The sequence below is a fragment of the Leptodactylus fuscus genome, chromosome 3 (genome assembly GCF_031893055.1).
Source record: "Leptodactylus fuscus isolate aLepFus1 chromosome 3, aLepFus1.hap2, whole genome shotgun sequence".
NCBI lineage: Eukaryota > Metazoa > Chordata > Amphibia > Anura > Leptodactylidae > Leptodactylus > Leptodactylus fuscus.
The window spans coordinates 231,899,674-231,926,934 of record NC_134267.1 but is presented as its reverse complement, the minus strand read 5'-3'; the positions used below and the strand labels follow the sequence as shown (position 1 = coordinate 231,926,934).

The window sequence follows — 27,261 nt, the reverse complement described above, 5'->3', positions numbered from 1 at the left end:
CCCTGGCCACGCTGACCGCTCCGGTCTGTCCAATAGCAGGACTTTAAAGTTAAAGGATTTTTTGGGGGCTTCTATATTGATCCTATGAATAGGTCGCCAGATAGGTGGGAGTCTGACACCCCAGACCCCCCGCCAATCAGCTGGTTAAAGGGGCTGCAGCCTCTTCACTATACAAAGTACAGCGCCAGCCATCATATAGTGGCTGTACCTGGTACTGCAGCTCATCCCCGTTCAGTTGAATAGAACTTAGCTGCTTCTGTACCATGTGACCGATGAACGTGATGTCATCAGAACAGAGAAAAGGTGCTGCAGCCTCTGCAACCAGCTGGGGTGGTCCTGGGTGTCAAACAGCCCCATCACATGCTCCAGGAAGATAATCCTGGAAGACTCCTTTAAGCAATAACATATACCCCGATCCTATGTCAGTATAAAAGCAAGAGGGTGACCTCTGTGTGTGGCCCCGCACCCCAGTACAAGAACCCTCTCGAGTGTGGCACAGTGAAGAGGCAGATATGCACCATGAAAATAAACTTTATTCCAACAGGGGGCGCCGTGCTTGATGGTTACAGTATAAGGAACTAGGTTAGTGGTTACAGACACAATACAGTACAAGGTTTGGTAGTTACATGGTCTTTTAAAGGTGCAAAGCTTAGCCGTTGCCATCCTTAGATGGGCACACAACCTGGAGGTTACAGTCTCTACAAGCACAGCGCCATTCTCTGTGTAGTGGCCATGTCATGTTACTGCAGTTCAGCTTGCATTCACTTGGTTAATACCCAGCTTTCCTAGACTCCAGAAAGGTTAATCTTATACAATATATCATCTATCAGCAGAGACATCAAGCAGCGAGAAAAAAAAAAAAAAAATTGCTGACCCGGAGTCCCTTCTGATAGGATTACACTGAATTTTATCATACAATGCTATTTTATTCCTGTTTATATTATGAAGCGGCCGCATAATCCAGAAAACTGATGACAGGAAGTTTATTCAGCAGATATTCTGCCCACGATGAGTGATGAGCGGCGGATTCCTGATAAAGAGGAATGAAGGAGCCATCTATCATCTTCTAGGTCATCATACAGACCTGTGCTGCAGAAACTGCTGACATAGCGTTAAAGTGCTGCTCCGCCTGCATGAGTCCACCTATATAAAAATGAGTTTCTGTCTGTCTGTTCGTTCTTTATGCGCGACCAAACGACTGGACCGATCTTCACCAAATTTGGAACACAGATACTTCAGGTGTCCAGGAAAGTTTAAGACAAAGACCCAACTCTCTCGGACGTACTGTTGCTGAGATAAAGCTTTCCCAAAACAATGACCCCATTTAGCCAATGCAAACCTGCAAGTCTTAACTCATATTCCAACTGCCATACAGACGGTCAATCCAACACTGATATCCAAACTGAGATACAGGCATCAGAGGATTAGATACACAGATCTGCACACAGTACCACATGCCGGAGGACTAGATACGCGCGTCTGCACACAGTTCCACACGTCAGAGGATTATAGCAGTTATATTCTTGTACATAGGAGCAGTATTATAGCAGTTATATTCTTGTACATAGGAGTAGTATTATAGTAGTTATATTCTTGTACATAGGAGCAGTATTATAGCAGTTATATTCTTGTACATAGGAGCAGTATTATAGTAGTTATATTCTTGTACATAGGAGCAGTATTATAGTAGTTATATTCTTGTACATAGGAGCAGTATTATAGTAGTTATATTCTTGTACATAGGAGCAGTATTATAGTAGTTATATTCTTGTACACAGGAGTAGTATTATAGTAGTTATATTCTTGTACATAGGAGGTAGTATTATAGTAGTTATATTCTTGTACATAGTAGGTAGTATTATAGTAGTTATATTCTTGTACATAGGAGTAGTATTATAGTAGTTATATTCTTGTACATAGGAGTAGTATTATAGTAGTTATATTCTTGTACATAGGAGGTAGTATTATAGTAGTTATATTCTTGTACATAGTAGGTAGTATTATAATAGTTATATTCTTGTACATAGTAGGTAGTATTATAGTAGTTATATTCTTGTACATAGGAGTAGTATTATAGTAGTTATATTCTTGTACATAGGAGCAGTATTATAGTAGTTATATTCTTGTACATAGGAGCAGTATTATAGTAGTTGTATTCTTGTACATAGGAGTACTATTATAGTAGTTATATTCTTGTACATAGGAGCAGTATTATAGTAGTTATATTCTTGTACATAGGAGCAGTATTATAGTAGTTATATTCTTGTACATAGGAGCAGTATTATAGTAGTTATATTCTTGTACATAGGAGTAGTATTATAGTAGTTATATTCTTGTACATAGGAGTAGTATTATAGTAGTTATATTCTTGTACATAGGAGCAGTAATATAGTAGTTATAGTTTTGTACATAGGAGCAGTACAGTATTATAGTAGTTACACTCTTGTACATAGGGGCAGTATTATAGTAGTTATATTCTTGTACATAGGAGCAGTATTATAGTAGTTATATTCTTGTACATAGGAGCAGTATTATAGTAGTTACACTCTTGTACATAGGGCAGTATTATAGTATTTATATTCTTGTACATAGGAGCAGTATTATAGTAGTTATATTCTTGTACATAGGAGTAGTATTATAGTAGTTATATTCTTGTACATAGGAGCAGTATTATAATAGTTACACTCTTGTACATAGGAGTAGTATTATAGTAGTTATATTCTTGTACATAGGAGCAGTATTATAGTAGTTATATTCTTGTACATAGGAGTAGTATTATAGTAGTTACACTCTTGTACATAGGGGCAGTATTATAGTATTTATATTCTTGTACATGGGAGTAGTATTATATTAGTTATATTCTTGTACATAGGAGCAGTATTATAGTAGTTATATTCTTGTACATAGGAGGTAGTATTATAGTAGTTATATTCTTGTACATAGGAGCAGTATTATAGTAGTTATATTCTTGTACATAGGAGCAGTATTATAGTAGTTATATTCTTGTACATAGGAGCAGTATTATAGTAGTTATATTCTTGTACATAGGAGGCAGTATTATAGTAGTTACACTCTTGTACATAGGGGCAGTATTATAGTAGTTATATTCTTGTACATAGGAGTAGTATTATAGTAGTTATATTCTTGTACATAGGAGCAGTAATATAGTAGTTATAGTTTTGTACATAGGAGCAGTACAGTATTATAGTAGTTACACTCTTGTACATAGGGGCAGTATTATAGTAGTTATATTCTTGTACATAGGAGCAGTATTATAGTAGTTATATTCTTGTACATAGGAGCAGTATTATAGTAGTTACACTCTTGTACATAGGGCAGTATTATAGTATTTATATTCTTGTACATAGGAGCAGTATTATAGTAGTTATATTCTTGTACATGGGAGTAGTATTATAGTAGTTATATTCTTGTACATAGGAGCAGTATTATAATAGTTATATTCTTGTACATAGGAGTAGTATTATAGTAGTTATATTCTTGTACATAGGAGTAGTATTATAGTAGTTATATTCTTGTACATAGGAGCAGTATTATAGTAGTTATATTCTTGTACATAGGAGTAGTATTATAGTAGTTATATTCTTGTACATAGGAGCAGTATTATAGTAGTTATATTCTTGTACATAGGAGGTAGTATTATAGTAGTTATATTCTTGTACATAGGAGTAGTATTATAGTAGTTATATTCTTGTACATAGGAGTAGTATTATAGTAGTTATATTCTTGTACATAGGGGGCAGTATTATAGTTGTTATATTCCTGTACATAGGAGCAGTATTATAGTAGTTATATTCTTGTACACAGGAGTAGTATTATAGTAGTTATATTCTTGTACATAGGAGGTAGTATTATAGTAGTTATATTCTTGTACATAGGGGGCAGTATTATAATAGTTATATTCTTGTACATAGTAGGTAGTATTATAGTAGTTATATTCTTGTACATAGGAGTAGTATTATAGTAGTTATATTCTTGTACATAGGAGCAGTATTATAGTAGTTATATTCTTGTACATAGGAGCAGTATTATAGTAGTTGTATTCTTGTACATAGGAGCAGTATTATAGTAGTTATATTCTTGTACATAGGAGCAGTATTATAGTAGTTATATTCTTGTACATAGGAGTAGTATTATAGTAGTTATATTCTTGTACATAGGAGGTAGTATTATAGTAGTTATATTCTTGTACATAGGAGGTAGTATTATAGTAGTTATATTCTTGTACATAGGGGGCAGTATTATAATAGTTATATTCTTGTACATAGGAGTAGTATTATAGTAGTTATATTCTTGTACATAGGAGTAGTATAATAGTAGTTATATTCTTGTACACAGGAGCAGTATTATAGTAGTTATATTCTTGTACATAGGAGCAGTATTATAGTAGTTATATTCTTGTATGTAGGAGCATTATTATAGTAGTTATATTCTTGTACATAGGAGCAGTATTATAGTAATTATATTTTTCACATGGGAAGTTAATTGGGAGACAATGACATGTCTGAGAAATTCTTTATATCATCTAGCCACCACCCTTGTACCCATCACCTTACGTTCGGGCATCTTTCTGCGATCTTCTGTTATCTTCCCCAAATCTGACTCCTCAGTGGTCACTACTTTTCGTGCTGCTGTTTTGCTGTATATGTGTATGGGCGGTGAACAATGTTTCCATTAATATCTGGGGAGTCAGGCTGAGCAAGATTCTAAAATGGTGAACTTCACATTACTATGTCATCCTGTCCCTAAGCAGTACAAACTGATCTGTAACACAGAGGCGGAACCTTCTGCCGCAACGTGGACCCATCCTTATACTTTTACCTAATAGAGAAATATGAAGAACTTTTTATAAATGTTCCCTACAGTGAATATTAAAGGGACTCCGACCCTTCCGACTTACATACAAATTGTAACCCCTTCCTTTCATTGTCCACCATTTATTAGTCAGTGTCTAACATGACAGAAGACACCACCTAGAACCACTGTATGACTGGCAGTATTACATGTTACTGGAACAGCCACTCAGTGATTGATCCTCTTGATAATATTAGTGTAGTAATATCAGGTGGAAACATAGTGGTAAATAATGTAATTGTGAGCACATGTATCTGTATGTGCATGCTTGTACATGCCTGCATAATCTATGACTGTATTATTTGGGTATTGTTTGACAGTATTACTTGTCCTTTGAAAATGTTAATTTTGCATGGTATGTCAGTATTATTTTGTAATTTTTTTAAATTCATTTTTAGTTGTATAGTATGGCAATATTTTTAATGTGCACAGTATAGCAGCATTGCTTATGTGTGCAGTGTGGCAGTATTGTCTATTTGTACTATATAGTAACATTGCTTATGTGAACAGTATGGCACATTATATGTGCAGTATGGTACCATTGATTGTGTATGCAGTGTGGCGGCAGTATCTAATTGTACTATGTGGCAGAATTGGTTATGTGTCCTGTGTGCAGTATCGCAGTATTGTTTATGTGTATGGCATGGTGGTATTTAGTGTATAGTATGTGTGCAGTATGCAGCACTGTTTATGAATTCAGTATGGTTGCATTGGGTATGTATGCAGTATGGCGATATTGTTTATGTGTACGGCATGGTGGTATTTAGTATACACTATGTGTGCAATATAGCAGCACTGTTTATGAATTCAGTATGGTTGCATTGGGTATGTATGCAGTATGGCGATATTGTTTATGTGTACGGCATGGTGGTATTTAGTATACACTATGTGTGCAATATAGCAGCACTGTTTATGTATTCAGTATGGTTGCATTGGGTATGTATGCAGTATGGCGATATTGTTTACGTGTGCAGTATGGCGGTATGTTTAGGTGTAATAAATGCTATTTTAACATTCCTTTACCTAGATATACATCTACACAAGTGCACCCAAATCTATCACTAATGATCCTGAAAATATCCTACCCAGCCTGCATAATATCCTACCCAGCCTGTATAGAGTCCAAAAATATGTTATTCTTAAATAGTGCTCAAAAAATACCGCAAAGCATCCTCTATACGTTCTGTAGCACTTGTAAGAGGTCGCTGCAATCGCTGCCTCACTACCTATGGAATTGCCATGTAAGCACTTGCACCTACATCTCATAGTTATGACTCACAGATTTCCTGGGCTTTATAAGGTTAACTCTGAGAATTTCAGGTTTACTTAGTTTAACAAAGAGACTTAGAAAAATCTCCTGGCTGCTGCCAATCCTTCCAGCTGTGTGTGCCCTGTGCCAGCTGTGCATGGCCTGTAACCCTCGCAGACCAGTGTAAACATGCCAGAATCCTAAGCGCCTCGCCTGGACACATGGCATTTACACTGCGCTCCTCTCGCTCCACAGATTCCCTTCTGCTTACTTCAATAGTTTGTCCTTAAGTCAACTGATCACAAAAAAAGAATTGATATTTTCAAGTTTTTAGGGGTTAAAACACAATACGGGTCTTAAATTTTTTTTTGTCTTAATGTAGTCTGTGTATAGAGGGCATTTCACTAGATTATACTATAAAATGCCTACAGACTAGGGAAGTGTAACTGTGGAGCTCCTCGGGGGCGGGGCCAACAAACTCCTCCCTTTTCAACTTCCCTTCTGGGGAGGGGTTAGTTGGAATCACTCCAAAACTTTAGGGCTACATCCAAACATCTTATGCTTTAGATTCCGACAAACTTTCATCAAAAACAGAGTTCTAGTTTTAAAATTAACCAAAAAGCTTGGGCATGCCTCACCCTTCCCCCATAATACTGACTACTGCTCAGACCCCCATAAAATTTATTCTGCAGTGATCCTGACTGTAAGTAGCTTGCCCCTGTCTATGTGCCTCTGTCTTTGCTTGTGCTAAGCTTAGTCTAAATGAGATCACACTGAGACCCAGCCAATGAGGTGTCCCGTGGGTGAGGGCCAGTTCTTAAAGGCCTCCCAAACCCAGGATGTTTACTATCAGGGTGTTGAGACTAGTTTCTAATACAGCAGTGTGTGACAGTATTATTATGGTGGTATTATTAGAGCACCAGACATATGGTGGTGTTATTAGAGCACTGTTTGGCAGCTATATTAGAGCACAATATGGTAGTGTTATTAGAACACTCTTTGGCGGTTATATTAGAACACAATGTGGTGGTGTTATTAGAACACTCTTTGGCGGTTATATTTGAGCACAATATGGTGATGTTATTAGAACACTCTTTGGCGGTTATATTAGAGCACAATATGGTGGTGTTATAAGAACACTGTTTGGCGGTTATATTAGAGCACAATATGGTGGTGTTATTAGAACACTCTTTGGTGGTTATATTAGAGCACAATATGGTGGTGGTATTATTTATTTTGAAGCCAGAGTTGGTAAATTTTCTCCGACTCCACCCAAAGCTGGTCCCGACTCCAGCTCCAGAGCCCTGTTAATTCCAGCCCTGTAAGGTGGTATCAATAGAACCCTGTATGGCAGTATTATTAGAGCAACATTTAACGGTATTATGTTACCTATGTATGGCAGTGTAATTAGAGCACTGTAAGGCAGTATTATTGAAGAAACATATGGTGGTTGTTACTAGTGTACTGTATGTCAGTATGATTAGAGCACTGTATGATGGTATAATTGGAACACTGTATGGAAATATTATTTATACAATATAATAATACATGAGCACCATGAATTTCACGGCATGCTGAGATTATTAGAACAATGTGTGGAGTTATTATTAGAGCATGATATGGCAGTGTTATTTGAGCACTGTATGGCGGTATTATTAGCACGCTGTACAGCAGTATTTTTAAAGCACTGCGAGGGAATTTCATTAGTATTATTGCCAATACGTTGCCATGTCGGCACATAATGTAATACTTACATATGTTACAGCTGTGTAATTTCCATCTTTTACCTATAACCCAGTATACCTGAGTGAACGTCCCCACCCATACAAATTTATTTTACCTGGGGCCTCAAAACACCTTAATCCAGCCCTGCGTGGCAGCAATAAATGTCAAGGGGTTCTACTCTACTAATGTATCCCTAGTTAGCAAAGTTTTGGGTGGAGTTATCCTTTAATTGTACTCATGAGGATTTAGGATTATATCACAATACGGTTATAATAATAAGTCAGTGGGCGGTAAGAAGGTCTGATTATTTTCATGAATGGTGGTGAATGGCATACAGTGTGCACATGGCCTTATAATGAGGTTTGGTAATTGCTATAATTATATTATTCTATCTCCTTTACGTTACTGCATTGTTCAACGCTCAGCACCAACTGTATACAGAATATTCATGCATTATATTACTAATTGTGTACTTATGCTGTACTATGCCCTGGAGCTGTGTTCACACTTCCGCTCGTACAGAAAAAGTAATGTATGTACACAGTGACTGCACCAGCAGAATAGTGAGCGCAGCTCTGGAGTATAATACAGGATAAGTAATGTAATGTATGTACACAGTGACTGCACCAGCAGAATAGTGAGCGCAGCTCTGGAGTATAATACAGGATATAACTCAGGATCAGTACAGGATAAGTAATGTAATGTATGTACACAGTGACTGCACCAGCAGAATAGTGAGTGCAGCTCTGGAGTATAATTTAGGATAAGTGATGTAATGTATGTACGCAGTGACTGCACCAGCAGAATAGTGAGCACAGCTCTGGAGTATAATACAGGATGTAACTCAGGATCAGTACAGGATAAGTAATGTAATGTATGTACACAGTGACTGCACCAGCAGAATAGTGAGCGCTGCTCTGGAGTATAATACAGGATAAGTAATGTAATGTATGTACAGAGTGACTGTACCAGCAGAATAGTGAGCGCAGCTCTGGAGTATAATACAGGATAAGTAATGTAATGTATGTACACAGTGACTGCACCAGCAGAATAGTGAGTGCTAGAGATGAGCGAACAGTGTTCTATCGAACACATGTTCGATCGGATATCAGGGTGTTCGCCATGTTCGAATCGAATCGAACACCACGTGGTAAAGTGCGCCAAAATTCGATTCCCCTCCCACCTTCCCTGGCGCCTTTTTTGCACCAATAACAGCGCAGGGGAGGTGGGACAGGAACTACGACACTGGGGGCATTGAAAAAAATTGGAAAAAGTCATTGGCTGCCGAAATCAGGTGACCTCCATTTTAGACGAATAGTGGATTTCAAATCCGGGTCATATGAGAATGTGAACTTTGTGACTATGAGACAGGGATAGCTGTACAGGCAGGGATAGCTAGGGATAACCTTTATTTAGGGGGGAATGTTATTAAAAATAACTTTTTGGGGCTCTATCGGGTGTGTAATTGTGATTTTTGTGAGATAAACTTTTTCCCATAGGGATGCATTGGCCAGCGCTGATTGGCCGAATTCCGTACTCTGGCCAATCAGTGCTGGCCAATGCATTCTATTAGCTTGATGAAGCAGAGTGTGCACAAGGGTTCAAGCGCACCCTCGGCTCTGATGTAGCAGAGCCGAGGCTGCACAAGGGTTCAAGCGCACCCTCGGCTCTGATGTAGGAGAGCCGAGGGTGCACTTGAACCCTTGTGCACCCTCAGCTCTGCTACATCAGAGCCGAGGGTGCGCTTGAACCCTTGTGCACACTCTGCTTCATCAAGCTAATAGAATGCATTGGCCAGCGCTGATTGGCCAATGTATTCTATTAGCCTGATGAAGTAGAGCTGAATGTGTGTGCTAAGCACACACATTCAGCTCTACTTCATCGGGCTAATAGAATGCATTGGCCAGCGCTGATTGGCCAGAGTACGGAACTCGACCAATCAGCGCTGGCTCTGCTGGAGGAGGCGGAGTCTAAGATCGCTCCACACCAGTCTCCATTCAGGTCCGACCTTAGACTCCGCCTCCTCCGGCAGAGCCAGCGCTGATTGGCCGAAGGCTGGCCAATGCATTCCTATGCGAATGCAGAGACTTAGCAGTGCTGAGTCAGTTTTGCTCAACTACACATCTGATGCACACTCGGCACTGCTACATCAGATGTAGCAATCTGATGTAGCAGAGCCGAGGGTGCACTAGAACCCCTGTGCAAACTCAGTTCACGCTAATAGAATGCATTGGCCAGCGCTGATTGGCCAATGCATTCTATTAGCCCGATGAAGTAGAGCTGAATGTGTGTGCTAAGCACACACATTCAGCACTGCTTCATCAAGCCAATACAATGCATTAGCCAGTGCTGATTGGCCAGAGTACGGAATTCGGCCAATCAGCGCTGGCTCTGCTGGAGGAGGCGGAGTCTAAGGTCGCTCCACACCAGTCTCCATTCAGGTCCGACCTTAGACTCCGCCTCCTCCGGCAGAGCCAGCGCTGATTGGCCGAAGGCTGGCCAATGCATTCCTATGCGAATGCATACTTAGCAGTGCTGAGTCAGTTTTGCTCAACTACACATCTGATGCACACTCGGCACTGCTACATCAGATGTAGCAATCTGATGTAGCAGAGCCGAGGGTGCACTAGAACCCCTGTGCAAACTCAGTTCACGCTAATAGAATGCATTGGCCAGCGCTGATTGGCCAATGCATTCTATTAGCCCGATGAAGTAGAGCTGAATGTGTGTGCTTAGCACACACATTCAGCTCTACTTCATCGGGCTAATAGAATGCATTGGCCAATCAGCGCTGGCCAATGCATTCTATTAGCGTGAACTGAGTTTGCACAGGGGTTCTAGTGCACCCTCGGCTCTGCTACATCAGATTGCTACATCTGATGTAGCAGTGCCGAGTGTGCATCAGATGTGTAGTTGAGCAAAACTGACTCAGCACTGCTAAGTCTGCATTCGCATAGGAATGCATTGGCCAGCCTTCGGCCAATCAGCGCTGGCTCTGCCGGAGGAGGCGGAGTCTAAGGTCGGACCTGAATGGAGACTGGTGTGGAGCGACCTTAGACTCCGCCTCCTCCAGCAGAGCCAGCGCTGATTGGCCGAATTCCGTACTCTGGCCAATCAGCACTGGCTAATGCATTGTATTGGCTTGATGAAGCAGTGCTGAATGTGTGTGCTTAGCACACACATTCAGCTCTACTTCATCGGGCTAATAGAATGCATTGGCCAATCAGCGCTGGCCAATGCATTCTATTAGCGTGAACTGAGTTTGCACAGGGGTTCTAGTGCACCCTCGGCTCTGCTACATCAGATTGCTACATCTGATGTAGCAGTGCCGAGTGTGCATCAGATGTGTAGTTGAGCAAAACTGACTCAGCACTGCTAAGTCTGCATTCGCATAGGAATGCATTGGCCAGCCTTCGGCCAATCAGCGCTGGCTCTGCCGGAGGAGGCGGAGTCTAAGGTCGGACCTGAATGGAGACTGGTGTGGAGCGACCTTAGACTCCGCCTCCTCCAGCAGAGCCAGCGCTGATTGGCCGAATTCCGTACTCTGGCCAATCAGCACTGGCTAATGCATTGTATTGGCTTGATGAAGCAGTGCTGAATGTGTGTGCTTAGCACACACATTCAGCTCTACTTCATCGGGCTAATAGAATGCATTGGCCAATCAGCGCTGGCCAATGCATTCTATTAGCGTGAACTGAGTTTGCACAGGGGTTCTAGTGCACCCTCGGCTCTGCTACATCAGATTGCTACATCTGATGTAGCAGTGCCGAGTGTGCATCAGATGTGTAGTTGAGCAAAACTGACTCAGCACTGCTAAGTCTGCATTCGCATAGGAATGCATTGGCCAGCCTTCGGCCAATCAGCGCTGGCTCTGCCGGAGGAGGCGGAGTCTAAGGTCGGACCTGAATGGAGACTGGTGTGGAGCTATCTTAGACTCCGCCTCCTCCAGCAGAGCCAGCGCTGATTGGTCGAGTTCCGTACTCTGGCCAATCAGCACTGGCCAATGCATTTCTATGGGGAAAAGTTAGCTTGCGAAAATCGCAAACTGACAGGGATTTCCATGAAATAAAGTGACTTTTATGCCCCCAGACATGCTTCCCCTGCTGTCCCAGTGTCATTCCAGGGTGTTGGTATCATTTCCTGGGGTGTCATAGTGGACTTGGTGACCCTCCAGACACGAATTTGGGTTTCCCCCTTAACGAGTTTATGTTCCCCATAGACTATAATGGGGTTCGAAACCCATTCGAACACTCGAACAGTGAGCGGCTGTTCGAATCGAATTTCGAACCTCGAACATTTTAGTGTTCGCTCATCTCTAGTGAGTGCAGCTCTGGAGTATAATACAGGATGTAACTCAGGATTAGTACAGGATAAGTAATGTAATGTATGTACACAGCGACTGCACCAGCAGAATAGTGAGCACAGCTCTGGAGTATAATACAGGATGTAACTCGGGATCAGTACAGGATAAGTAATGTAATGTATGTACACAGTGACTGTACCAGCTGAATAGTGAGCGCAGCTCTGGAGTATAATACAAGATATAACTCAGGATCAGTACAGGATAAGTAATGTAATGTATGTACACAGTGACTGTACCAGCAGAATAGTGAGCACAGCTCTGGAGTATAATACAGGATGTAACTCGGGATCAGTACAGGATAAGTAATGTAATGTATGTACACAGTGACTGTACCAGCAGAATAGTGAGCGCAGCTCTGGAGTATAATACAGGATAAGTAATGTAATGTATGTACACAGTGACTGCACCAGCAGAATAGTGAGCACAGCTCTGGAGTATAATACAGGATGTAACTCGGGATCAGTACAGGATAAGTAATGTAATGTATGTGCACAGTGACTGTACCAGCAGAATAGTGAGTGCAGCTCTGCAGTATAATACAGGATAAGTAATGTAATGTATGTACACAGTGACTGTACCAGCAGAATAGTGAGTGCAGCTCTGGAGTATAATACAGGATGTAACTCAGGATCAGTACAGGATAAGTAATGTAATGTATGTACACAGCGACTGCACCAGCAGAATAGTGAGCGCAGCTCTGGAGTATAATACAGGATGTAACTCAGGATCAGTACAGAATATGTAATGTACTGTAATTTAGATTATGCACACAGTGGGGCTGGTTTATGCCATTCTGGTGTACAATGTATAAAACGTCACACATCTTCCCCAGTGACTACTTTCTATATAGATTTTTACTACTTAGTATTGCAGACCTTGAGGGGCCTTGGAGGTAGTGGTGGTGGGGGGGGGGGGCTTATATAGGGGAAATTATCCTGTCTGGGGGCCACTGAAGGGGGTGTTAAGCTGCATGTAGCTGTCCTATGTAAGATATGGAAGGGCGCTACATAAGGATACCTCAGCATGTTGCAATATTTTGTTCATATTTTCCATCCTTTAAATAGGGGGCAGTTCCTGTACAGAGGGGGCGTTGCCCAAGATTGGCAAGTCCATCCCTTTATCTTTTATGTATCTACATCTAAGATAACTTTAATTTGTCTCACAAGACAAAAACGCCCATCTCTTACTTCCACATTATGGACGAAGTCAAAATGAGTCATGTGGCGGTCATATGACTATAAATAAATGGTGTCAGGCCATGGCTGGAGGCCGGAAAGTGACCCCAGGTAAGGCTATGTTCACACATGTCAGGTTTACTATACACAAGTCCAATGTGCATTTACTACCGGATCTGCAGCAGAGGCCGACGCTGCACCATGGACCTGCACTTTGGTACATCATAGATCACAAGGATCAGCCTCAGTTCTGAAGAATCTGACATTACCTCCGCATATTATCTATTCTTAATTATCTATCTCATATTTATTATGTCTTTCCTATCTATTATCTATCTATTTATCTATGTGATATCTATTGTTTGTCCTATTTAATATCGCTTCTATCTGTCTGTTCTATCTATCTCATATCCATCCATCCATCCATCCCATATCTATCCTTCTATCTATCTATCTATCTATCTATCTATCTATCTATCTCCTGTCTATCTATCTATCTATCTATCTATCTATCTATCTATCTACCTAATATCTATCCATCCATCCATCCCATATCTATCTATCTATCTATCTATCTATCTATCTATCTCCTGTCTATCTATCTATCTATCTATCTATCTATCTACCTAATATCTATCCATCCATCCATCCCATATCTATCTATCTATCTATCTATCTATCTATCTATCTATCTATCTATCATCTATCTATCTATCTATCTATCTATCTATCTATCTATCTCTTATCTATCTATCTATCTATCTATCTATCTCTTATCTATCTATCTATCTATCTATCTATCTATCTCATATCTATCCATCCATCCATCCATCCATCCCATATCTATCTATCTATCTATCTATCTATCTATCTATCTATCTATCTCCTATCTATCTATCTATCTATCTATCTATCTCATATCTATCTATCTATCTATCTATCTATCATCTATCTATCTCTTATCTATCTATCTATCTATCTATCTATCTATCTATCTATCTCATATCTATCCATCCATCCATCCATCCCATATCTATCTATCTATCTATCTATCTATCTATCTATCTATCTATCTATCTCCTATCTATCTATCTATCTCCTGTCTATCTATCTATCTATCTATCTATCTATCTATCTATCTATCTCCTATCTATCCATCCATCCATCCATCCATCCCATATCTATCTATCTATCTATCTATCTATCTATCTATCTATCTCCTATCTATCTATCTATCTATCTATCTATCTATCTATCTATCTATCTATCTACCTCCTATCTATCTATCTATCTATCTATCTATCTCTTATCTATCTATCTATCTATCTATCTATCTATCTATCTATCTATCCCATATCTATCTATCTATCTATCTATCTACCTCCTATCTATCTATCTATCTATCTATCTATCTATCTCTTATCTATCTATCTCATATCTATCCATCCATCCATCCATCCATCCCTCCCATATCTATCTATCTATCTATCTATCTATCTATCTATCTATCTCCTATCTACCTATCTATCTATCTATCTATCTATCTATCTATCTATCTCCTGTCTATCTATCTATCTATCTATCTATCTATCTATCTATCTCTTATCTATCTATCCTATATCTATCTATCTATCTATCTATCTATCTATCTATCTCCTGTCTATCTATTTATCTATCTATCTATCTCTTATCTATCCATCCCATATCTATCTATCTACCTATCTATCTATCTATCTATCTATCTATCTATCTATCTATCTCCTATCTATCTATCTATCTATCTATCTATCTATCTCTTATCTATCTATCTATCTATCTCATATCTATCCATCCATCCATCCATCCCTCCCATATCTATCTATCTATCTATCTCCTATCTATCTATCTATCTATCTATCTATCTATCTATCTATCTATCTACCTCCTATCTATCTATCTATCTATCTATCTATCTCCTATCTATCTATCTATCTATCTATCTATCTATCTATCTCTTATCTATCCATCCCATATCTATCTATCTATCTATCTATCTATCTACCTATCTATCTCCTATATATCTATCTATCTATCTATCTATCTATCTATCTATCTATCTATCTACCTCCTATCTATCTATCTATCTATCTATCTCCTATCTATCCATCTCCTATCTATCTATCTATCTATCTATCTATCTATCTATCTATCTACCTCCTATCTATCTATCTATCTATCTATCTATCTATCTATCTATCTATCTATCTATCTATCTATCTACCTCCTATCTATCTATCTATCTATCTATCTCCTATCTATCTATCTATCTATCTATCTATCTATCTATCTATCTATCTATCTATCTATCTATCTATCTATCTATCTATCTATCTATCTATCCCTGATCCCCCCTACAGCCCCCCATAAGTGACACTTTGGACTCCTGCAGTCACGTGACGTATGCGGGGAATGTCAGGAGAGGCCGGGACAGGAGGGGTTAAGTAGGGGGGGCCTGGCGGCTGCGGGAGGAGGAAGAGGAGGAGGAGAGGCTGCCCCGTCTGTGCTACTTGTTACATTGTATCCTCCTCATCCTCAGTGAGGGGGAGAGAGAGGAGGAAGGGTGGAGAGAGGAGAGGAGCAGGGAGGGGGCAGAGATTCCTGGGACGTTATGGCTTTCAGAAGGAGGAAAAGTTACCCCATCTTCAGCCAGGAGTTTGTCATCCACAACCATGCGGACATCGGCTTCTTCTTCGTGCTGTGCGTCCTCATCGGGCTGATGTTTGAGGTAGGAGCTGAGTGCGCCCCGAGCGCAGACTTTGGGGGTATGTGGCTGCAGAATGTTCCGCAGCTCAGCTGTTACATTGTAGCCAGCCTGTTAACCCTTCCGTGACCGCCTGCTGTGTGTGACTCTGGCGCTCCCCCTGCTGGAGGGGTGTGCAGATCTCTTCACATAGCCTATGCTTATTTGCACTACTTCGGGCATCCATGTCATTCTCTGGCCCTTTAAGAAGTGGATTTACCCTTAAGGGGAGCCTTGCTGATGTGTCCAGTCTCACATTGCCTCCTCCTGTGTGTGACTCGTGGGCTCCCCCTGGTGGAGGGGTATACAGATGGCGAGATCCAGTCTATGCCTATTATCACTATATAACCTTATACAGATATCGTTCCCTGGCCCTTTAAGAAGTCGATTAACCCTTAAGGGGAGCCTTGCTGATGTGTCCCTGTAGCCCTTGCATGTACATCCCCTTTAAGAGGCTTATTAACCCTTTGACACTCCCCTGAGCCTTGCTGATGTGTCCCTTTCCCACCTACATCTTCTCATGCCTGCTTTAAAGCCCCCTTTCTATAGACCAATCATCCCCTTTAAGACACTTATTAACCGTTTAGAGGCCTGTGACATTCCTCTGAGCATTGCTGATGTGTCCAATTTCCTGCTTGGCCCTTGAGGCTCCTCCAGGGCGCCCTCTAGTGGTGGGGCATGACCATAATAATTTGTCTATTCTATATATAGTCTCTGAAGTGGAAAACTTGGTTCTTCTATAAATTTGCCTGCCAAATGCAGGGCTGCGATAGGGTTACCCCCTCTCCCCACTATTTGCATGCACAATGGAGACTTTAACCCCATCCCTGCTGACTGTGTCCCTAAACAACCCCAGATTAGAACCCCGGCCAGGCAGATAATGGAAGGCGTGACGTCCTCCTGGGGTTACAACTACCGATTCTGGAGAACTACAAATCCCAGCACAGTCTATCAAGCTCCATGCATAATCTCAGGGCTTAGGGGTCCGCTGGAGTAAAGTAGGGGCAACACTTAATTGTCAGATCTGTTCAGAGCTCTTCTAATATCCTGACACTGGGTTTTGTGTTTGTTTTTTGTTTTTTTTTGTGAGCTGCAATACCAGACCCAGCCAACATGCTAAGGTGGTGCTGTGTCCCTATCCTTCCTGATAAAGTCCTTTAAGCTGTCTGTGTTCTCCCTAATATTTTCTGTGCTGCCCCTTGTTAAAGGGAATGTCTATATAGTATTCATAATACATGGTTGCTTTTATTTAAGAAGCTGTAACCTTCTTGTCCATGGCCTGAGCTGCAATACCAGATACAACCTATGGACAAGAGTGGCACTATTCTGGCAGAAAGTCGCCAGAGGACGCTGCAGCTGGGGAGAAACCACTGAAAAATGTAAAATCCAGCATGGCCGACCCTTCATTGGGCTTGGAATGTCACATGGGGCCCAATGCAATATCTATACCGGGACCCCATGACCATCATGGACTGTACGCCCTCAGTATCTCCATAGGGAAAAGGGCCACATTTAGTCCTACATAAGCCCCCTTAACCCCTCATCTGCTGTGGGCCATTAAGTCTTGGCGCCCCCGTACCAGCTCTTTCATACATGGTCCTTCTATGTGTTGATTTTTGTCGCCCCTGGGAGACGTCTGACTACACAGTGGCTGATCTTGTGAGTCACATTCAGGTGTTTCATGTCTAGACAGACACATTTCTCAAGATTTTTCCTTAGAATTATCAATTTGATTGCTGTAGTATCGTACACAGCGCCACCATGTGGTTGTGGCTGTGTCAGGTACTGCAGCTCTGTTCTGTTCACTTGAATGAAATGTCCTCCAGCAGTCACAGGCTGGGCCATCGTGATTCTGACGGGTGAAATGTTTTCGGGATCTCTGCTTTCGGCCAAGTGAATGGGACTAGTCTGCAATACCCAGAACGGCCACTTCTTAAATGGTGGTGCTCTAAGCAAGGACTGTACACAATGCAGATGCCAGAGCATGCCCACAAGCATTGCAGCTGATGTGCCTCACCGATGGGGAAATTGACGGCAACACACAATGTCATAAGCTGACCGTATAGTGTACCCATGTGTCTAAAATGGAGAGGTTAAAATAAGGTGCGGCGTGGATCCAGTAGGTGGCGCTGCCAAGACTAAAGAAGTGTTGGGTATGAGTGCCAGGCCGCACAGTTAACACACCTGGAGCAGCGGCATTTTTGGGTGCTGCATGGTCCAAGTAGACACTAACTCTGCCTCTCCTATATGCAGCCCTAACCCTGACCCTCCTCGTTTGATGTAGGTAGCGCCATCAACTGGATCCACGGCAGCACCTTAATCTACCCAATCCATTCTAGAATCTACCATTCTGGGACCCCCAGTGATCAGCATCAATCTATATAACACCGCGGTAGAAAGTGTTACGTTTTCCTGCAGTGCCCCTACAGGGCAATTGAAGAATTACACGGTGTCCATTCACATTAATGGGTTGTCTATGTAATACAGGTCAGGTCGGGTCCTCCACAGTGCAAGTTGCTTCTTAGGACTGCTCTCAACGTCAGGTGAGGGCCCTGAATGAAGGGGCCCCTCTGTGTATTCTGGGTTTACAGTGTATGACGCTGGATTTTCTAAACCCGCAACCACTTTAAGGACTATATACACGACACATGGACGGCCCCGAATCTGCAGCTGGTCTTGTTTCGCACCCATAAAGTATTTGCACCCCTGACTTTCAGTATGAGTGTAAGAATAGCACATATGTGTATGGTGACACAGCCGCGTTTCACATGGGAAGTGCCTTGTTTCGAGGGTTACGTGTGTGAGGAGTGGATTCTTGCTGAACTCATTGTTGCCCCCTGCTGAGTATTGCACATATCAGCTACCAGTAGGAGTGGGGGAAGGGAAGTGACAACCACACGGCACATATTATCAGATCACAAATAAAAAATAGTTGTCACTCTTTTAGTTTGTTATCCAAAGGGAAATCTTCATTACTGGGGGTTATGTAATGTACAAGGGGGGGGGGGGGGGTGTCCTTAAAGGGGTTTACAGATTAAAGGGTCCTCAGTATGTGATCGGCGGGGGTCCCATTCATCAAGTGAGCTGCAATACCAAGCACAGCCCCTATGATAAGTATGGCGCTGTCCCTGGTATTCAATTAAGAGACTACTGCACTCACCTAGTTAGACCACGGATTTGTGAGGTAACGCCCACTAGTGGTCACCGCTCTGAGTGCACATATTGTCCTCAGTACAAATAGATATTTCTCCAGAGTTGTCTTGTGTGTGAATTATCTGCAGTCCTCGTACTGTAGGAGGTTCCGCAATTGACATGTTGCGACAGACTTCACTGGTAACGGGTTCTCATGGTTGGCTGCGGTAACTGCCGAATAATGGAGGTTCTTCCTATCATAAAAAAAAAAAAAAAAAAAAAAAAAATTACAATACAATATTTCCTCTGGGTTGAAAATAAAATATTAAAATTTTAGACTATTTAGAATTTCAATGTGAATTTTTTTCATATTGTGTAGTTTTTTTGGGTTCCATACGTAATTTTTTTTTTTTTTTACATCTTTCCATCCACTTTTTTTTTTTTTTTAAATTTATTTCCAAGAGGCAAACAGTCTGTAGGGGCTTCATAGTCACGGCACAGCTGAAATTTTTTAATTTATTTTTTTTTCTTCAATAATGTAAGCGTACGAAGAACGTTATGTCAATATACTAAAATTTGTAAAAAAAAATTTTGTAAGGGGGCATTCACACGAAGTATTCTGAAGCGGAATCCGCGCAAAGAAAGCATCCCATTGACTTCAATGGGTTCCGTTTTCCCTCACGGAACCTATTGAAATCAATAGGAGGCTTTTTTTTTTTTTTTTTTACCAGATTGATTTCAACGGGTTCCGCATGGAAAACGGAACCCATTGAAGTCAACGGGAGGCTTTACTCTGCGTCAGAATCGGCGCACGTAAACTGTGTGAATGCCCCTATGATAAACTAAGTTTTGTGTGTGTGTGTGTATATATATATATATATATATATATATATATATATATATATATTATTATATAAATTTATTTATTTATTTTTTTCCTGTGGGGTTTTTGGGAAACTTGTTAGAAGAAAAATTAAAAAATATATATATCTACATAAATATATATATCTATATAGATAGATGAGCTATAGATAAAAAAAAAAAAAAAAATTTAAAAATTTTTTTTAAAAAAATCCTCTCCTCTGGTTTCTCATCCTGCTGGAGATTACGTTGGTGTACAGCGAGAATAAAGCCGTCCTCTCAGTTTCCTCCTCTCCCTGCAGGAAGTTAAAGCCAGCTCTGTGTGCGCCTCTTGACGCTGCCAAAATATGACTGGAATGTGTCTCTCTCTTTCTGAGAGGAGGGCGAGAATTTTTTTTTTTTTTCCCTGCAGTTCATGGGTTTTGGGCTTGAGTGACTGCAGTGTCTGAAACAACCGGCTCTTGTACACCTGGCTCATGGGGGAAACCTGCTTCACTATTCATGGTGTTAAATGGTGGGATTTTTTTTATTTTTTTTTCTCCCCCTCCTCCTCCTGGCTGCCACGTTTCCAAAACTGAATGGATTAAAGCCGAGGAGGGGGGTAGAGAAAAGAAAAAATGTCTTTATGGGATAACACCCGGCTCTCTGCTATCTATGAATGCAGAAGTGAAAAAACTGATTTCCTCCGAAACGTGAACTGTAAAACGCACACAAGTTGCGATCGTTGACGATGAAGAAATTGAATCTGTAATTTTTTATTTTTTTTTACAAAAATAGAGAAATTTCCATTCCTGGACTCTTCATTATAATCCTTGTCTTTAAAGTTCAATGTTGGGGAAAAAAAAAATTAGAATTTTTTTTTTTTTTTTTAATCTGTTCTTCGGCCTTCATTACAACTCCTTCAAGAATGAGGCCTAGTTTGGGACATGAGGATGCAGCACAATTTCTATCTGATTTTGAGGAGCAATTGGAGGGGGAGGAATTCCACCTTTCTCATTTTTACGGTAGTTTTAGTAGTCTCTATAGTGTGGGTTTTTTTTTTTTTGTCAATTTTGTCGCCGCATTCCCATATCAATTCTGTAACTTCTAATACTACTTCTATGTTTAGTAATAAGTAGCAGAGACGTGACTGCGGGATCAGACTACGCAGAGGTTTTTGTTGTTATCCGTCTGCCTAGGCGCTATAGATGCAGAACCATAGGGAACGGCAAAGTTTCTTTAAGATTCATTACAATTCAAGTGTGGTTGTGAAGGTGGGCATAGAGTTTATCGCCATTCCTCACCCCCTGTACATGATTAGGGGGGCGGCCATCTTACCTGAGCTGTAATTTTGTATGTTTTTACCTATAATATATGATGTCTTATTTTATTTTTACCATCCTTCGAAATGGGCAGTGGCACCCTATCCAGTGGCGTATCTAGGAATGACAGGGCCCCGTGGCGAACTTTTGACATGCCCCCCCCTCCCCCCCCCCCCCCGACTGACACCGAAGACCTCGACCGACACCCCCTCCCCCCCTCCTACGCATTCCTGCGCGTTCTATTATGCCCCATAGTGGCCCCTGCACACAGTATTATGCCCCATAGTGGCCCCTGCACACAGTATTATACCCCATAGTGGCCCCTGCACACAGTATTATGTCCATAGTGGCCCCTGCACACAGTATTATGCCCCATAGTGGCCCCTGCACACAGTATTATGCCCCATAGTGGCCCCTGCGCACAGTATTATGCCCCATAGTGGCCCCTGCGCACAGTATTATGCCCCATAGTGGCCCTGCGCACATTATTATGCCCCATAGTGGCCCCTGCGCACAGTATTATGCCCCATAGTGGCCCCTGCGCACATTATTATGCCCCATAGTGGCCCCTGCGCACATTATTATGCCCCATAGTGGCCCCTGCGCACAGTATTATGCCCCATAGTGGCCCCTGCGCACAGTATTATGCCCATAGTGGCCCCTGCGCACAGTATTATGCCCCATAGTGGCCCCTGCGCACAGTATTATGCCCATAGTGGCCCCTGCGCACAGTATTATGCCCCATAGTGGCCCCTGCGCACAGTATTATGCCCCATAGTGGCCCCTGCGCACAGTATTATGCCCCATAGTGGCCCTGCGCACAGTATTATGCCCATAGTGGCCCCTGCGCACAGTATTATGCCCCATAGTGGCCCCTGCGCACAGTATTATGCCCCATAGTGGCCCCTGCGCACAGTATTATGCCCCATAGTGGCCCTGCGCACAGTATTATGCCCCATAGTGGCCCCTGCGCACAGTATTATGCCCCATAGTGGCCCCTGCGCACAGTATTATGTCCCCACTGTGGACACCCATAAACATTTATTATACTATGGGGTCTTTTCAGACCCCAGAGTATAATAATCGGGAGACCCCGGGGAGTAAAAACAAAAAAAAAACCTTTTCTTACCTGTCCTCTGGCTCCTACGCTGTCTTCTCCGCTGCTGTCCTTCTTCAATGACGTCGGACGTCAAATGACCCGGGACGCAGCCGGGTTCATGTGACGCCAGACCTCAGGAAGGAGGCCTGGCAGGATCGTGGAGAGGTAAGTAACAGTGTTTTTATGTTTCTCACCTCTCCCGGTCCGGCAATCATTATACTCGGGGGTCCGAAAAGACACCCCCCCCCCCCCTTCCCGAGTATAATGATAGTAGCGGGTGTCACCGGGCCCCTAATGTCTCGGGCCCTGCTGCTATGGCGGTAGTTACGCCTCTGACCCCATCGTATTGTCCCAATAATTTCAGGTTAATAGGATATGTTATTGCAGATTGGTGGAGATCGGGCCAATGGACCCCCAATGATCATGGGGATCCTGGTTGCCCATTCACTTTTATGAGACTGCCAAAAATGGCGCTCTGTTTCTGTTTGGCCATTCCGTATAGATGAATGGCATGGCCGTGCCCAATCTCCTGCTGCTATGGGGCAAAATGAACCTCTCTACTCATGAAAGGCGAGGAGTCCCCGATAGTGTGTATAGGGAATAACTTTACTACCGCTATAACTTCCAGTCCCAGTTGGGTGCAGTATCTACATTATAGGAGCACCGTCTACATGGGTTTTGGGTTCTAGAAATGGGGTGGGGGGGTTAAATCAGACTTTCTAAAATGGCTTTATTCCAGCTTTGTCATTGTGTGTCTGCGATATCCTGAGACAATGTGTCCTGGGCCGTCCTGTGAAACTATCTCGTCCCTGGTAAAATGATCTTGTGAGAAGATTCGCCCAGACTTCAGCGCCCAGCGTTGTCTCCGACATTGTTTGTGCATTGCCAAGCAACATGATAAAGAATGTATTCAAGGAAATATGGTAAATGTAAGAGTCTGCAATGTGTCCGGCAAGAGAGGATTCTACGAGAAGGTTTATTTTACTGGGTCGGGGAAGGACTTACAAAAACAGGTTTGAGAATTTACAAGAACTTAAAATACGCGAGACTAAAAATAAATAAAATGTGTAACACTTGTTATAAAGAGATATTCCAGGAAGAAAGCATGATATCATCTGTACAGGGCGGAGATATCAACTACATTAATATCGCCAGTGATAGATATGAATACAACTATTACAATACTGCCTAATATGCACAAGAATATAACTACTATAATACTGCTCCTATGTACAAGAATATAACTACTATAATACTACTCCTATGTACAAGAATATAACTACTATAATACTACTCCTATGTACAAGAATATAACTACTATAATACTACTCCTATGTACAAGGACATAACTACTATAATACTACTCCTATGTACAAGAATATAACTACTATAATACTGCTCCTATGTACAAGAATATAACTACTATAATACTGCTCCTATGTACAAGAATATAACTACTATAATACTGTTCCTATGTACTAGAATATAACTACTATAATACTGCCTCCTATGTACAAGAATATAACTACTATAATACTGCCTCCTATGTACAAGAATATAACTACTATAATACTGCCTCCTATATACAAGAATATAACTACTATAATACTACTCTATGTACAAGAATATAACTACTATAATACTACTCCTATGTACAAGAATATAACTACTATAATACTGTTCCTATGTACTAGAATATAACTACTATAATACTACTCCTATGTACAAGAATATAACTACTATAATACTACTCCTATGTACAAGAATATAACTACTATAATACTGTTCCTATGTACTAGAATATAACTACTATAATACTGCCTCCTATGTACAAGAATATAACTACTATAATACTGCTCCTATGTACAAGAATATAACTACTATAATACTACTCCTATGTACAAGAATATAACTACTATAATACTGCCTCCTATGTACAAGAATATAACTACTATAATACTGCTCCTATGTACAAGAATATAACTACTATAATACTACCTGCTATGTACAAGAATATAACTACTATAATACTACTCCTATGTACAAGAATATAACTACTATAATACTACTCCTATGTACAAGACTATAACTACTATAATACTACTCCTATGTACAAGAATATAACTACTATAATACTGCTCCTATGTACAAGAATATAACTACTATAATACTACCTGCTATGTACAAGAATATAACTACTATAATACTACTCCTATGTACAAGAATATAACTACTATAATACTACTCCTATGTACAAGAATATAACTTACTATAATACTACTCCTATGTACAAGAATATAACTACTATAATACTACCTCCTATGTACAAGAATATAACTACTATAATACTACTCCTATGTACAAGAATATAACTACTATAATACTACTCCTATGTACAAGAATATAACTACTATAATACTGCTCCTATGTACAAGAATATAACTACTATAATACTGCTCCTATGTACAAGAATATAACTACTATAATACTACTCCTATGTACAAGAATATAACTACTATAATACTACTCCTATGTACAAGAATATAACTACTATAATACTACCTCCTATGTACAAGAATATAACTACTATAATACTACCTCCTATGTACAAGAATATAACTACTATAATACTACCTCCTATGTACAAGAATATAACTACTATAATACTACTCCTATGTACAAGAGTATAACTAAGGCTGCTCACCATCTACGTCTAGGCCTCTTTGGATGATCCTATTTGCTTGGCAGCAGCTGCCCGGCGCTGGTTCACATTGCTGATTGGCTGAGTGGTTATTACTTCCTGGTCCTTGACACGCTATTAAAGTGTATGGGGAGATCTGGGAAACATCAGAACTGTCTTTTTTGCCACTCTTCTGAAACAGGCGATGACCTCCTGGTATCATAGAATAATGGGGAGATTTCCCATACCCGCTATGGGCATTTAAAAAAAGAAGAAAAAAAAAAAAAAAAAAAAAGGTTTTGTGCCTAAACCACAAAAAGGGGGTATAACGTCCTTAAATGGCAAGAATTTTTGTAAAAGGGTCAAGACTACTTGTGTCTGGAGTCTCCACCAACGAAAGTTGGCAAGTATGTGAACAGCAGAAATGAAAAATAAATTAGGTAATTTTTTCAACAAAATTTTTATTTTTATTTTACTCCACTGGACAACCCATGGTCAAAATAATATCCATAGGCCGGCTGCCTAGAAGAGAAACCCCTCTAGGGCATATAGACCGAGGGTGGTCTCAAAGTTTTGAGCAGGTGACCCCCACATCATTGTCATCGGCTTTAATAAGGCCCCCCTCCCCAACTCGCCCCCAAAATATTTTACAGCTAAAATTTGTGAAGCAAGAGAAAAATTGGCGTAGTCTGCGCAAATACCTTGAGGCTCCAGCCGTGAGTGTGACATAATCAGCATGTCTAATGAGGGGTTTTAATTACTTGTATAAATATGCGGGGACGTTCCCTCGCCTCTGGCGGCTGCAAAAATAATTACTTTTTATAATTAATTAAATCCAGCGAATGCCGAAATTTAACCCTCGCTGCTGGGACCCGCCCTCCGACGGCTGGAAATAGTCTGCTTGCTTTTTGTTTTTCTTGTTTTGTTTTAATTTTTGGAAATTTTGCAGAAATATGCTTCTAATTTCATTATGTTCTCCTACCAGAAATCATATTCCGTTTTAGTTTTTTAGCTTGTGTTTTTTTTGTTTGTTTGTTTTTTTTAAACTGATTTATTAGTTTTCATTACAGGTCACTGCTAAAACTGCCTTCATCTTCATCTTACCTCAGTATAACAGTAGCCTCCAGTCTCTGTGTAAGTTTTTTTTTTTTTTTTTTTTAAATTCCTATTTTAATTGTTGTGTTGCATTATAAAAACTAGGACTTTATAGGGAGGGTGGTGGACACGACCATATTGTTGTCCAACCTATGGCGCAATATGCATTTCGCTACCATAAGGAAACGGTGGATTGAGCTTTGACAGGTCATATACTATGGAAGAAAAGGTAGTGTTAGTTTGGATACCACGTCATGGATGTCACGTGGTGCTCCCCCCTGGCAGAGGGCGGTCCCTGTCACGTGGCGCCCCCCACCCCGGCAGAGGGCGGTCCCTTTCATGTGGTGGCCCCGGCAGAGGGAGGTCCCTGTCACGTGGTGCCCCCCCCGGCAGAGGTCGGTCCCTGTCACGTGGTGCTCCCCTGGCAGAGGGCGGTCCTTGTTTGTGGTGCCCCAATTGCAGCTTAACATGGCACCAACTTTGTGGGACTCGATCACCATCTCAATGAGAGGTCTTCACTTATTATAACTGAGTATATGTAACTCCCAATTTTTTTTTCATTGTATAATATACGGATTGTTCTAGAACACTTCTAGATTATATACTATGGGACCGGTCCCCTCCCCCTCATTGATCTCTCTTTTACAATCCAGATGGCGAGATCTTCTATTATCACTATGGTGCGAAGGATCTGGTCACCATATTGTTCTACGTTGTCATTGCCATCATTCTGCACGCCGTCGTCCAGGAATACATCCTCGATGTAAGTAGATGATTCTAATGTAACCAGTAACGTGGGGTACTAGAAATGGTGGGTGGGGGGGATGTAAATTATTGTTAAAGGCCGCCTCCCCCCAGTGATGGAAGACACAAAGAAATTAGAGTATTATAAACCTTTATAAGATATGGTTATTATTTTTTATGTAGCTG

At 41.0% G+C, this 27,261-nt stretch overlaps 1 protein-coding gene across 1 annotated transcript in view; it reads left to right on the top strand.

Moving 5' to 3' along the window:
- The first annotated feature begins 15,958 nt into the window (after window positions 1–15,958).
- Window positions 15,959–27,261, top strand: part of TRAM2 (translocation associated membrane protein 2) — a 21,708-nt gene continuing 10,405 nt past the window's right edge. The window contains exons 1-3 of the mRNA XM_075269300.1: window positions 15,959–16,148; window positions 26,307–26,370; window positions 26,985–27,094. Of these exons, the coding sequence (XP_075125401.1) occupies window positions 16,032–16,148; window positions 26,307–26,370; window positions 26,985–27,094 (291 nt within the window). The 5' untranslated portion in view covers window positions 15,959–16,031. The remainder of the gene's footprint in view (window positions 16,149–26,306; window positions 26,371–26,984; window positions 27,095–27,261) is intronic.